The 12,312-nt window shown below is 42.7% G+C and overlaps 1 protein-coding gene across 1 annotated transcript; it reads left to right on the top strand.

Moving 5' to 3' along the window:
• Positions 1–470: 470 nt before the first annotated feature.
• LOC114036308 (helicase with zinc finger domain 2-like) lies at positions 471–11,095 on the top strand. The gene is made up of 5 exons (XM_027852766.1): positions 471–614; positions 1,155–1,793; positions 6,732–7,512; positions 8,746–8,821; positions 9,885–11,095. The coding sequence occupies exons 1-5, from the start codon at positions 514–516 to the stop codon at positions 10,349–10,351; spliced, it is 2,064 nt and encodes a 687-aa protein (XP_027708567.1). The 5' UTR covers positions 471–513; the 3' UTR covers positions 10,352–11,095.
• Positions 11,096–12,312: the final 1,217 nt, after the last annotated feature.

Here is a 12,312-nt window from a genome sequence, read left to right as displayed (position 1 = left end):
GAGGAGGAGAGAAGGGTAGGAATAGATGGGTCACACACTGCTGAGGTTGCACCATCTCTCTCCCCACCACCTCTGCAGTACCGACGACCGCTAAGACATGTGGCCCTCCTCAAACAGCATATGGGAGCAATGTTCTCCTTGGTGGGTCCTGAGCTTCCACCAGGACAACTTTATGCCCACGGCTCAAAGTTCCGGGTGCATGGTGCTGCAGTAATGACATTCCACGTGGAGGTACATGTGGAGTGTATTACCATTGGCAGTTATGATCAGTGGGTGGCATTTGACTTTGGACACCAGCCTGTCCTGGTCCAGAAGCTACATGTTCAGGTGGGCCAGACGGAGGGCCCAGGAATCCTGCCTACCTGTATCCAGGACCATGGTTGTCTTCTGGAGATGACCCACTGGCACAGTGGGAATCGTTGTGTGGTGCCCGGTGTGGCCAGGACAGCTGAGCAGGTGAAGCTGCTAGCCAAGTACAATGTGAGCTCCCAGGAACTGGACTACTACAAGTCAATGGCTTCGGCCAAGATCCCTATAACTTTGGCCAGCTATCGGGAAAGGATGCACCAATTCTTGTATGTGGAGGAAGAGGCTCAGCAGGAGCTGGTGGCCAGGTAAAAATGGGATGGAGTCATTGGCTGGGGTAGGGAAGTCAGGTGGGGGGGACCTGAAGCAGGGAGCCCAAGAAGGGTGCTGACAGATTTGTGAGCCAGGATACCTGGCTCTACCACTAGTTAGCTCTATGACCTCAGGCAAACCATGTCACTTCTGGGCCTCATCTGCCAAGTGGGGATCATAATACCCAACCCATGTAACTAAGAGATTTGTGAGATTTGAATGAATTAATATATGCATTGAAGGAAAATACATTGGAAACCCCTAGTCTAAATGTCAGGAATTAGGGTTTTGCTGTCAGGGTCTGGCAGTGATGTGGGGGTGAGGTTGCTGAGTTCCCTATTGTGATCAATTAGCTGTCTTGAATCAGCTGTTCTACTGTTGCTCTATGATGCCCTCAGCTGTCTAGGATAATCAGAGTCAGAGGAGATAAAGAGATGATACCAGAACAGAAATGGAGTGATGTTTGAGGGAGTTAGATGGGTTAGAGGAGAGCCAGAGAGGTGCAGCCCACCAGTTCATTGTTCTTTTTTCCACAGACTGAACCTTCAGGTACAAGGCACATTATCCTCCAAGGTGCAGACCTCAGCAATGGGCATGAAGTTTGAAGCACAAGGAAAATCACATGTCAAGGGACGAATTCCTTGCTTTCTGACACCAGACACAGACCAGGGCTCCTTGCTAAGCAGGGCCGTTAGCACTGCCTATGTGGCACCCATCCCTGCCCCTGACAACCGTGTGTATGAAGTTCAGGTGAAAGTCAAGACCACCTCAGAGCTAAGTGTGTGGCTGCTGTTGCCAGCCCAGTATTGCTCTGCCTTGAGGCTTGAGGATGGAGATTCTCAGCTTATGGAAATCCAGTTCCAAATTGACAGGATGGTATTTGGGAAGTGGCATCAAGCCATTGACGCACTTCACAATGAGAGAGTGGTGGTACCTAACATACCTGCCTGTTCTCTGCCTTCTTTGACGCCACCTACCCAGGAAATCTTCTGTAATGCTAAGCAGAAACAGGCCATCTCCTATATCACAGGCACAGCCAGTGGGAAGAGACAAGTGTCTCCACTGCTCATTTATGGCCCATTTGGGACAGGCAAGACGCACACACTAGCCTGGGCTGCACTGGAGGTGATCAAACAGCCAAACACCAAGGTGTTGATCTGTACCCACACTGACAGGTAAGCTAGACTGGGACTGGGAATGGGGTGGGGGCTACCTTCTTTCAGTCAAGATTGGGGCTCCCTTCAACTCCCATTTATTAGGTGCCCAGTAGGTAGTGGGCCTGCCCACAGGTGTAGTATAGTCCAGTGCAGTCTAAAAGAGTCAAGTGCACTGTAATGTAGTGTGTGATGCACTAGAGATACAAATGTTAAAATGGACATAACTTTCTTACAGGTAACATATACACAGATTCAGACTCACAGAATTTTGGAGGTGGAAGGGCCATCTAGTCCAGCCCTTAAATGAAAAGGAATCTTCACTGTGACATCCCTGCCTATATAACCTCTGAAGACCTCCGAAAAGGGGGCACCACCACCTCTCCCAGGCAGGACAACTCTCAATGTTGAGAAGTTTTTTCAATTCCATTCAATCCAATAAACATGTGCTTAGCACCTGCTACTATTCTAAGGTCTGGGGGACAAATAAGAAAAGACAGTAACCGCCCTCAAGTGATTTCCAATCTAATGAGGAAAACAACATATTAAAAAGAAGCTGTAAAGTGGGGTGGGGAGGGATATCTGGGTACCCTGTTGTGTGGGATTGAAACCAAGCAGAGCTGCTGATGGAAAGTGGAGTGAATGGAAAGTCCAGATCTTACACTCTATAAAGGAAAGCTTTGGGTGGAGTTTAGTGCTCCACCCTCCAGTGGTAAGAAGCAGCTGAAGGAAGTGGGAACATGTTGACTCTCTATGACACAGTTAGCAGTACAGTGATGAGATTTGAAGTGGTCAGCTTAAAAAAAACTCTCTTTGCAACTCCTCTCTCCCATGGGACTTTAGTTTCTGGCCTTTGGTGTCAAGTAATCCCTCCTCCTTATGGCAGCTTTTCAAATATTCAGACAGCTGTCATGAAGTCCACCTGTTTTCACTTCTCCAGGTTACACACATAGAGCTGATACAAGGTAGAATGTGATTGGGGCAAAGAAGAGCCGGGCAAAATGAGGAAAGAGAAGACTTTCACTTGGATATGGGTGTGAACAGGGGGTGGAATGTTCATGGTGGAGGCAGAACCTGAGGTGGACCTTGAAGGGAGGAACATTATCAGTTAAAAGATTGATTTTGTGATGGTGGAAAGCTCCTCAGGAGTGTGTTGGGTCGGCTCAAATTGGACCAACTTTCTGATTGTTAAAAATTTCAGTGTGAACATTCACACACACACAGACACACACACACACACACTTCAGAAATAAGCAAACCCTACAAATCAGGCCTTGACTTTTTGTTTTATTTGCCTAGACTTAAGAAAGATTTAAATGTTAACAATGCATATTTAACTTTAAAAGTGTGTTTTGTGTAATGCCTGCCTCCTCCCTGAGACTGTGTACCAGCACAGCCCTGGATGTAGGTAAATAAGTTTCTGGTCTCTGGAGGTGTCTGAGCAGATGAGATGACCACTTGTAGGTCCCTGAGAAGAGAAGTTTGTCTTGGTGCTTTCTGTCTTCTTTTTAATCCTTCCTATTCACCAGGGCCAGCTGTTGAACATTTGCCAACACACCAGTGGCTCTATTTTATATATGAAAGAGAATATGAGCACAAGCACAAAGATGGGGGAGGTTAGAATGAAAACAGGGAACAAAGTATTTTTTTTAATTAATTTATTTTAGTTTTCAACATTCATTTCCATAAGCTTTTGAGTTTTAAATTTTTCTTCCTCCCCCTCCCTTCCCGCCTCCTTACCCAAGATGGCATGCAATCTGATACAGATTGCATATACATTCCTATTAAATATGATCATTTTGTAAAGAAGAATTAGAACCAATAGGAGGAACCCCAAGAAAGAAAAAACAAAACAGAAGAAAAAAAAAGAGCAAATAGTACGCTTCCATCTGCATTCAGACTCCATAGTTTTCTCTCTGGATGTGGACAACGTTTTCCATCATGAGTCTTTTGGAGTTGTCTTAGATCCTTGCATTGCTAAGAAGAGCTAAGTCTATCACAGTCATCACACGATGTGTCTGTTACTGTGTACAATGTTCTCCTGGTTCTACTCACTACACTCAACATCAGTTCATTCAAGTCTTTCCAGGTTTTTCTGAAGTCTGCCTGCTCATCATTTCTTATAGCACAGAAGTATTCCATTACATTCATATACCACAACTTGTTTAGCCATTCCCCAGTTGATGGTCATCCCCTCAATTTCCAATTCTTTGCCACCACAGAAAGAACTGATATAAATATTTTTGTACATGTGGGTCCTTTCCCGGAACAAAGTAGTCTTAATTTTGATAAAACTTGGCATACATGAAGACGAATAGGCTCATTTGGTAGGGTCAGGACAGATTGTGAAGGGCCTTGAATACCAAGATCAGGAATTGAAACCTGATTCAGTATGGAATGGGCAGCCACTGGAGATTTTTCAGGAGAGGAGTAATGCGATCATAGCAATGCATTGGGAAGATTATCCAGCCTGTGGTATGGAGAATGGATGGGAAAGGGGCCAGGATCTACCATCTGTAAACTCCTATCAGCAGAAAGTCTAGTTTGGAAGCGATTGCAATAATTTGGATGAAAAAAGAAGAAGGCTAAATGAGGGGGAAGTGGTAGGGGAGAAAAGCTGGATTAGAAACATGGGGGACGTAGAAACTATAACGCTTGCCAGTTGGTTGCATATGTGACATGTAGGACAAGGAAGGGTCAAAGATGACTTCAAGCTGGGAGAATGTGATGCTGGTGCAGCCATTACCAGAGATAATTTAGGAAGAAGGGGAAAATGATGGGTTCATTTTCATTGTGAGAAATGTTCAATTTGAGATGCCAGTGGGAAATGCGAGTGGACACTGGCTCAAGGGGTTGGAGAGAAAAAAGACTTGGTAATCGGGTTTGACATAAGGATTAGTCACACTTCAATTGAGACTGGGCTTTGGGTTATGGTCAGTGTGGACAAAGGCAAGGGGATACATTTTTGTAGGAAATTAATCACAAATGTTCTTTAGGATGTTGAACTCCTAGTTCTGTTCCAGGAAAGGGACCTGAGTCTGGGATTGCAGTGTAAATGTTGCTGTTGGCTATCAGGGTATTGGTTCATAATCATTAATGCTACTTTGCACAGAAAAGAGTAATTTTCTTTCTGTCTACAGAGAAGGTCTTTTTTTTTTCCCTGATTTTTGTTTTCAATTGCTTATTACTTCCCTTTTCCTCTGATCTGGCTTGCTATGTTTTCTCAAAATATCACCTAATCTAGTCACTGGGGTTTCCTAATCTTCGTGGCCTTGGAACGGCATGCCAGCTTCTATGTCCTTCTGTGCTGATTGGCTAATTCTCCAACAAGAGCAGGGACTTCCTGTAAATAAATTACTTTTTTTGCTTGTTGACTGCCCTTGTCCATTTTGGGCTATGTTTCTAGCCAAAGTCCATTTGGTGTGCTTCAAAAGACTCTGAATTTAGGGTTATATAAGCTAAGAATCATCTACACTAGGGCATAGATCACTGTTGGTTTCAAAACTTCATCCCTATGCTGAGTAATAGAGAGGGGGAGAAGATGGAAATAAGTTAGAGGCCTGTGCTGTACCTATACAAAATTGAACCCAGGCTGTTTGAGGGTTGGGCCAGGATTAGACCTTGTTCATTTTGACCGAGTTTAGACCAGTATTAGATCAAGGTTAGACCAAGATTGGTTGGACTGAGGTAGGACCAGGATTAGATCATGGTTAGACCATCACTTGGACCAAGGTTAGACCAAAGATGGACTGAGGTTGGACCAGGACTGGATCATCATTGGACCGCAGCTGGAACAGATAAGACTGTGTATGGAGCTGGACCAAACCAAAAGATTCAACTAGGCCTGAACCAGCATTAGAGCAGCATGCTACCAGGATTGTACCAACATTAAATTAAGATTAGGTCCTGGTTGAACCTGGATTGAGGAACAAAGACAAGCTGAACCCTTTGTAAAAAATCTTATGTTCTTTGCTTTTATTAGTTCTTTTATCTAGGCAAAAATTGCTTTTTTTTTTTTAAAAGGGCCTTGATTCCTCCAAATTAGAGGAAAATGGATGGTTTTTCCTACTGGCAAAGTCAAGAATGCCAGAAAATTTTGAATACCCTACCCTCTGGGGCCTAGGAAGGGTTGATGGCAGCCATTTTTCCAACCCCACCCCAGTAGAGATGGATTTAGAGGGGGAGAATAAAAAGAAGACTCAGAAAGGGGATCTCTTTGGGGCCCAGCTGTTTCAGTCATTCCATTTCATCTGAGGGAACCTTCTGCTAGCCCAGTTTCCCAGTTGGTACTGTGTAGTCAGTTCTTAATTTTCTGCACCACTGGACTGAGCCAGTGATATAGGTAATTTGAGTTGTGGCTAATGCACGGACTTCTTTGGAACATACTGTCAAACTGGTGGGAAGAAGCTCCACCTTCCTCACTGGGTGTTTCCCCCTCAAATCTGAGTCTGCCATCTCTGAATTTACCTAGATAGTAGGTTGGGGACACCCTGGGATTAAACTTTTATGATGGATAACCAATAAATTGGATAATTAACACTTGACTACTTAGAAGAAATAAAATTCCTAAGCAATTTTGAGAGTGGGATTCCTTAGGATTCTCTCTGTCTCTGTCTCCTGTCCCACCCCTTCTCCCCATCTCTCTCTCCCTCCTTTCCCTGAACAAAGTGCTTAGTACAGTGTGTAATAAATGCTTCTTGACAGATGACCAAATTTCCCTCAACCACTTTGGACCTCTCCTTTGCTTCTCTGATACTCCATTTTACATGGTACAGTTTGGACTTCCAGGCAAAATTTAACCTCCTTAAAGGATAGAGACTTTTTATCATTTTTTTTCTTTGTATCCTCAGTGTTAATTAGTACAGTACCTTTAACATAAGAGGTAGGAAATACCTATTGAATTGAATAGAAGTAATTCTATAGCCTTACTTCTGAACCGCTTTTGTTTCCCCTCTGCAGTGCTGCTGATGTCTACATCCAGGAGTATTTTCATGTCTATGTCACAACTGGACACCCTGAGGCCATGCCCCTGAGGGTCAAGAACATTGAGAGCTCCTTCCATGAGACAGACCCAACCACACTGCAGTACTGCTGCCTCTCAGAAGATGGGTGCTCCTTCCGTTTCCCAACACAGGATGAACTTGAACAGCACCCTATTATTGTCACTACTACCACCTCATCCCACAACCTTCATGTGCCACCTGGTTTTTTTTCCCACATCCTCATCGATGAGGCTGCTCAGATGTTAGAGTGTGAAGCCATAATGCCACTGGCTTATGCTACCCTAGACACACGCATTGCCCTGGCTGGGGACCACATGCAAAGCACTCCCAAACTCTTCAGTGTGGGGGACAGGAAGTCTGCTGACCATTCACTATTCAATCGGCTGTTCCAGTACTACCAACAAGAGACTCACCAATTGGCCTCCCAGTGTAGGATCATCTTCCATGAAAACTATCATACCACTAAAGCCATCATTCCCTTTGTGTTTCACAATTTCTATGGGGCCAGCAAAATCCCCATTGAGGATAGTGGAATCCCTGAACATCCCTGGCAGTACCCGCTTATGTTTTGCCATGTGTTTGGCACTCCTGAGAAAGATATGTCAATGGCATCATGGTTAAACAAGGCTGAAATAGAGGAGGTCATAAAGAGGGTACAGGAATTCTATCAAGGCTGGGTCTACCAATGGGGCAGCCCTGATCAGAAGCAAATTTGTGTTGTGTCCCATGGCTCTCAGGTAATTGGCCCTTCCCTTCCTCTCTATCTTCTCTCTCACACAGGGATAATAGATAGAATCTTCCTTTGCAAACAGGCACTTAGGACCTTGCCTATATATATATATATATATATATATTTTCCCTTTAAAAATGTTATTGATACATTTTGTTGTCACATTGCCTAATTTCTTTTAGTACCCCTCTCCCTTCATGAGAGCCACTCCATATAACAAAGACTATTTTTTAAAGGAAAAAATAAGGATGAAGAGGGGGAAAAAATCTAACAAAACCAACAGATTTGGGGATTTTTGTCTATAAACCCTCACCTCCAAACCACAGTTGTTCAAAATGTCCTGTGAGCACTCTGGAGCCTATAGTCCTCCAGAGGATCCTTGAACAGTATGCATGCATAATGTTGAAGGGAGAGGTGGGGGAGGGAGGAAAGTAATCACCTTTGAATCCTTTTGTGATCTAAATTTTTCTCCTCTGAAGAAAAGAAGGGAGCTCTGAGGTTCATCATGATTCATCTTGATCAAATATATGTTTCCAGATAAACATGCTCAAAAGGCTGCATGTTCTAATGAAGGCAGTATAACTTGGGTTCAAGGCCTACCCCCACCCATACTGGCTGTGTGACGTTGGAAAAGTAACTTACCCTCTCAGAGCTCTCTAGGCAACTCTAAGAAGTGATGCCAACCTGTATTGGTAGAGGGCTTCCTCAACTGGGACTTCCAAATACTAATGAAATCTCAAGTCTAGTCCTTATCCCTCTCTTTATCCTTTATGGATAAACACAGACACACAGGTAGTAGTCGAATGATTGCCTTTCGCAAACACCTCAATAGCTCATGTTCTTTATGATCACAAGTACCAGTGTTTCTTAGGACAGGGTAGAAATAGTAGAGGGGTTGGGGGAAATCCCATGACCCAGCAGAGAGATTGCCTTTTCTCTGAGTAATACATGAATTTTTCATAGAGGAGGTACGATTTGTAAACTATGAAATGATCTGAGGAAGGTGTCTTAATCTTTTTATTGTGTCAGGTGGTATTGAACAAGGAGACAGAGTATGTAGTGATGGATTCTTCCCTTAGGAGAAGGCCCCAGACAGTGGCATATGGTTCTGATGGGGTTGGCTTGGAGGCTGAAGTCTGGCAATGGGTTTGGTCATGCAGGGTGGGAGTCTTGAGGAAGGAGCTTATTCTGGGCTGAGGTCACTATTTGACCCCTGTTCTCCTGTTGGTCTATTCCCCAGGTAAAAAGACTGAAGGAGGAATTGGGGAAGGAGCAACTGAGAGAAGTGGTGGTGGAGAATTTTGAAAATGTGCCAGGTGAGTATTTTGTATCAGAGACATAAAATTGGAAGGTGACATGTCTGAGTCCAGTGGAAGGGAGATGGGGGGGTACTCCATTTGAGATGTCTATTTAGTTGCAAAAATATTTATAGCATCTCTCTTTGTGTGGCAAATAACTGGAAATTGAAGGGTTGCCCATTGTTTGGGAATGGCTGAACAAGTTGCAGTATTTGATTATGGTGTAATATTATTGTGCCATAAGAAATAATGAGCAGAATGGTTTCAGAAAAACCTAGGATGACATATATGAACTGACGCAAAGTGAAATGAGCAGAACCAGGGGAACATTGTACGCAGTAACAGCAATATTTTAAAGATGTTTCAACTGTGAAAGACTTGGCTACTTTGATCAAGACAATGATAACAAGACAATTCCAAAGGGCCCATGATGAAAAATGCTATTCATTTCCAGAGAGAGAACTGATGAACTCTGAGTATAGATTGAGGCATGTGTATTTTCTTTTGTAACATGGCTACTATGAAAATGAGTTTTGCATGACTTCACGTGTATCATCAATATATTTCTTAACTTCTCAAGGTGTGGAGGAAGGGAAGAAGGGAGAGAACTTGAAACTCAATTTTTAAAAATGGATATTAAATTCTTTACATGTAATTGGGAAATATTTAGCAAAATAAAATAAATTAATTTTTACCTACCATTTTGGGGAATGGGAAGGGAAGGAGGGAGGGAAAAAATTTGGAACTCAAAATCTTGTAAAAATTAATGCTAAATTACATGTCTTGACATGTAATTGGGGAGAAAATAAAATGCTATTAAAAATAAAATAAATATATTAATTAAAAAAAAAACTAGGCCTATTTGGAGGGGCTCAGGTTGGGGCCCAGGGCCAAATGTCTAACAGCTCTGGCTTTGGCTGTTTCTTTTCCCTACAATGGAAAAGGGTTTCCAGGGTAGTTTCCCCTAACTCTTTCATCTCTGCCCTAGTTTCCTTCCTAGGGTCATCTGGCTCCTCTACCTTTAACGGCTCCTACCTAATCTAGCTCTGTTCTGATTTTTTGGTCTTGGCTCTTCACTTAGGTCGTGAGTTCCGAGTAGTCATCCTCAGCACAGTACATACCCAGGACAGCCTGCTCAGCAACTCAGCCACCCACTTGGAATTCTTCAATGAGCCCCAGCTACTTAACACAGTGATGACCAGGGCCCAATCACAACTGGTTGTTGTGGGTGATCTCACAGCCCTATGTGCCTTTGGACATTGCAGAGAGATATGGAAGAACTTTATTCAAAAGACATTTGAGCAAGGCAATGTGCTTCCTACATACCTCAAAATGAAAGATGTGGAGCAAAGTTCCTTGCTGCGTTTGGCTTGGCAAAACAGACTGACCCCTGGGACTGCAGCCAGGGAGAATTTCTTAGAGAAAGAGGATGACTACAACGTCATTACCTCCCGAGTGTCTGACTCTGCACTCAGTGGTGATGACCCTATCCTGCAGGAATTGCTGGATGAAGGAAAGAATGTGGCAGAGATAGTACCTGAGAACTAGTGGGATTGGCTGCTGGATTTGATATTCTGTGATCTACCTTCCCTCCATAATAACAGTATTTAAGCTTTCCTATGCCAGTGTTACAGAAAGACTTAGACATCGAGCCCAAGATAGAACCTATAGGAGCTGTAAACTAATTAAGTAGGCCTTACATATTACCAGAAACGTTTAGATAATGGCAGGGAATTTAACTTTGTAAATCTAGGGATAAGACACATATAGCATGTTAAATTTAAGTTGTTACTAGGTTATAACATACTCAGAGTTAAATTTAGTGGTCACTAAATGCTGCTCTCATACTCTCACATAGGCAGCTTTGCTGGCCAAATTTGTCCAGTGCAGCTACCACTACAGCCTCTTTGAGTTAGACTTAACCTGACCATCTTGGCTACCTGAACCTTCAACAATGGGAAGTGTCCATGTGTACAAATCCTGCTCAATCGAAAGAGTTGGATGTGCATAAGCAAAAGTTTTTCTCTGGCCTCAGAACACCTATTTGGATGTCCCAATAATATCTAAATCATGAATACTCTGGAAACATGTATAAGAGATAGGTTTGCAATAATATGTAAACTATAAATACAGACAGGCTGGTTTTATTTGGCTTCTATTTTCCGGAAGAGCTATAATTCAGTTACTTTTCCTCAAGGAGTACTATATTTGCTTGCTCAGAGATCTTCTTGGGGGCAAGGGTTGGCATTTTGTACATTTTTGTATATTGTGTCATATGTTATTTTTACCAGTATGGGCTGGGTCTTTTGACTTAAAATAAAAAAAAATTCATAACTAGTGTTTCTTGGCTATTGAGGATTTCTAAATTCATCAGATTCAATTAAAAATAAGATACTTTATATTACCAGCTATTCTATACACTGCAGAACCTTTGATATGTACTAGACTTTAAAGAAATTCATTCATTTAAATTCATTCATTCATTCTTTCAATTCATTTCATGCAACAAACATCAGTTAAGTTTTTCTGTGTGCCAGGCACTGACTGTGCTTGGGATACAGACAAAAAAACAAACAAATCTCTGCCTACAAGGTGGTTATATCCTACTGGGAGGCTAGGGGAGAACAGTCTATATACATGTAGAGTAAGGAAATACAAAAACAGTTTACAGCAGTAAGAACTAACAACTAGGGGATTCAGGAAAGACCTGTTGTAGGAGCTGGCTCTGGAAAAGAATTTTGAAGGAAGTGAGAGATTCCTAGATGTGGAAGTAAGGAGAAAGAACACTCCAGGCATTGGAGACCAGTAGCAGACCATCTATACAAAGGCACAGAGACAGAAGATGGACTGTGGCAAATAGAGAAGAGCAAATCAATGCAATGATCTAAGACAGTTCCAAAGGGCCCATGATGAAAAATGCTATCCACCTTCAAAGAGAGAACTGATGGACTCTGAATGCAGGCTAAAAGTATATTTTCTTTCACTTTATTTTTCTTGCTTTTTTTTTTGGTAATAAGGCTAACATAGAAATATGTCTCACTCATAAAGGATATCATATTGCATGGCTTCTTAAGTACTTTACCGTGTGTGTGTGTGTGTGTGTGTGTGTGTGTGTCACACAAGCCTCTGTGTTAAGCACTATGAACATAAAGACAAAATGAAAAATAATTGTTGCTCTCAAGGAGCTTATGTTCTACTGCAGGGATACAAACACTCTTCTGTTCCAGTCGAATTGGCCTACTTGCTGTCATCTCCACAGAAGACATCCCATCTCCTGCCTCCATGCCCTTTGTACAGGATTCTCCTCCTACTTCCATCACTTTGAACTGATCTTGTGTATATTATATGACTGTGGATTTAGAAGTGGAAGGCACTTCAAAAGTCATTTGGTTCAACTTCTTCCTTTTACAGGTGAGGAAACTGAGGCCCAAAGACATTAAGTGATTTACCCAAGGGCAAACAGGTAGAATGGGCAGTTAGGTGGCATAGTAGATAGAGTGCTAGGGCTG

Source organism: Vombatus ursinus, unplaced genomic scaffold (assembly GCF_900497805.2).
Source record: "Vombatus ursinus unplaced genomic scaffold, bare-nosed wombat genome assembly UNPS02000580.1, whole genome shotgun sequence".
In the NCBI taxonomy this organism is placed as follows: domain Eukaryota; kingdom Metazoa; phylum Chordata; class Mammalia; order Diprotodontia; family Vombatidae; genus Vombatus; species Vombatus ursinus.
Note: the sequence above shows the minus strand (reverse complement) of the source record. Positions and strands in the feature narration are given on the sequence as shown.

Excerpts from the sequence above, each read along its gene's own strand:
- LOC114036308 (XM_027852766.1), top strand. The coding sequence starts at position 514 with ATGGCTTCGGCCAAGATCCCTATAACTTTGGCCAGCTATCGGGAAAGG. Across the intron at positions 615-1,154 it reads CAGCAGGAGCTGGTGGCCAG|ACTGAACCTTCAGGTACAAG; the intron begins GTAAAAATGGGA and ends TTTTTTCCACAG. Across the intron at positions 7,513-8,745 it reads TTGTGTCCCATGGCTCTCAG|GTAAAAAGACTGAAGGAGGA; the intron begins GTAATTGGCCCT and ends TCTATTCCCCAG.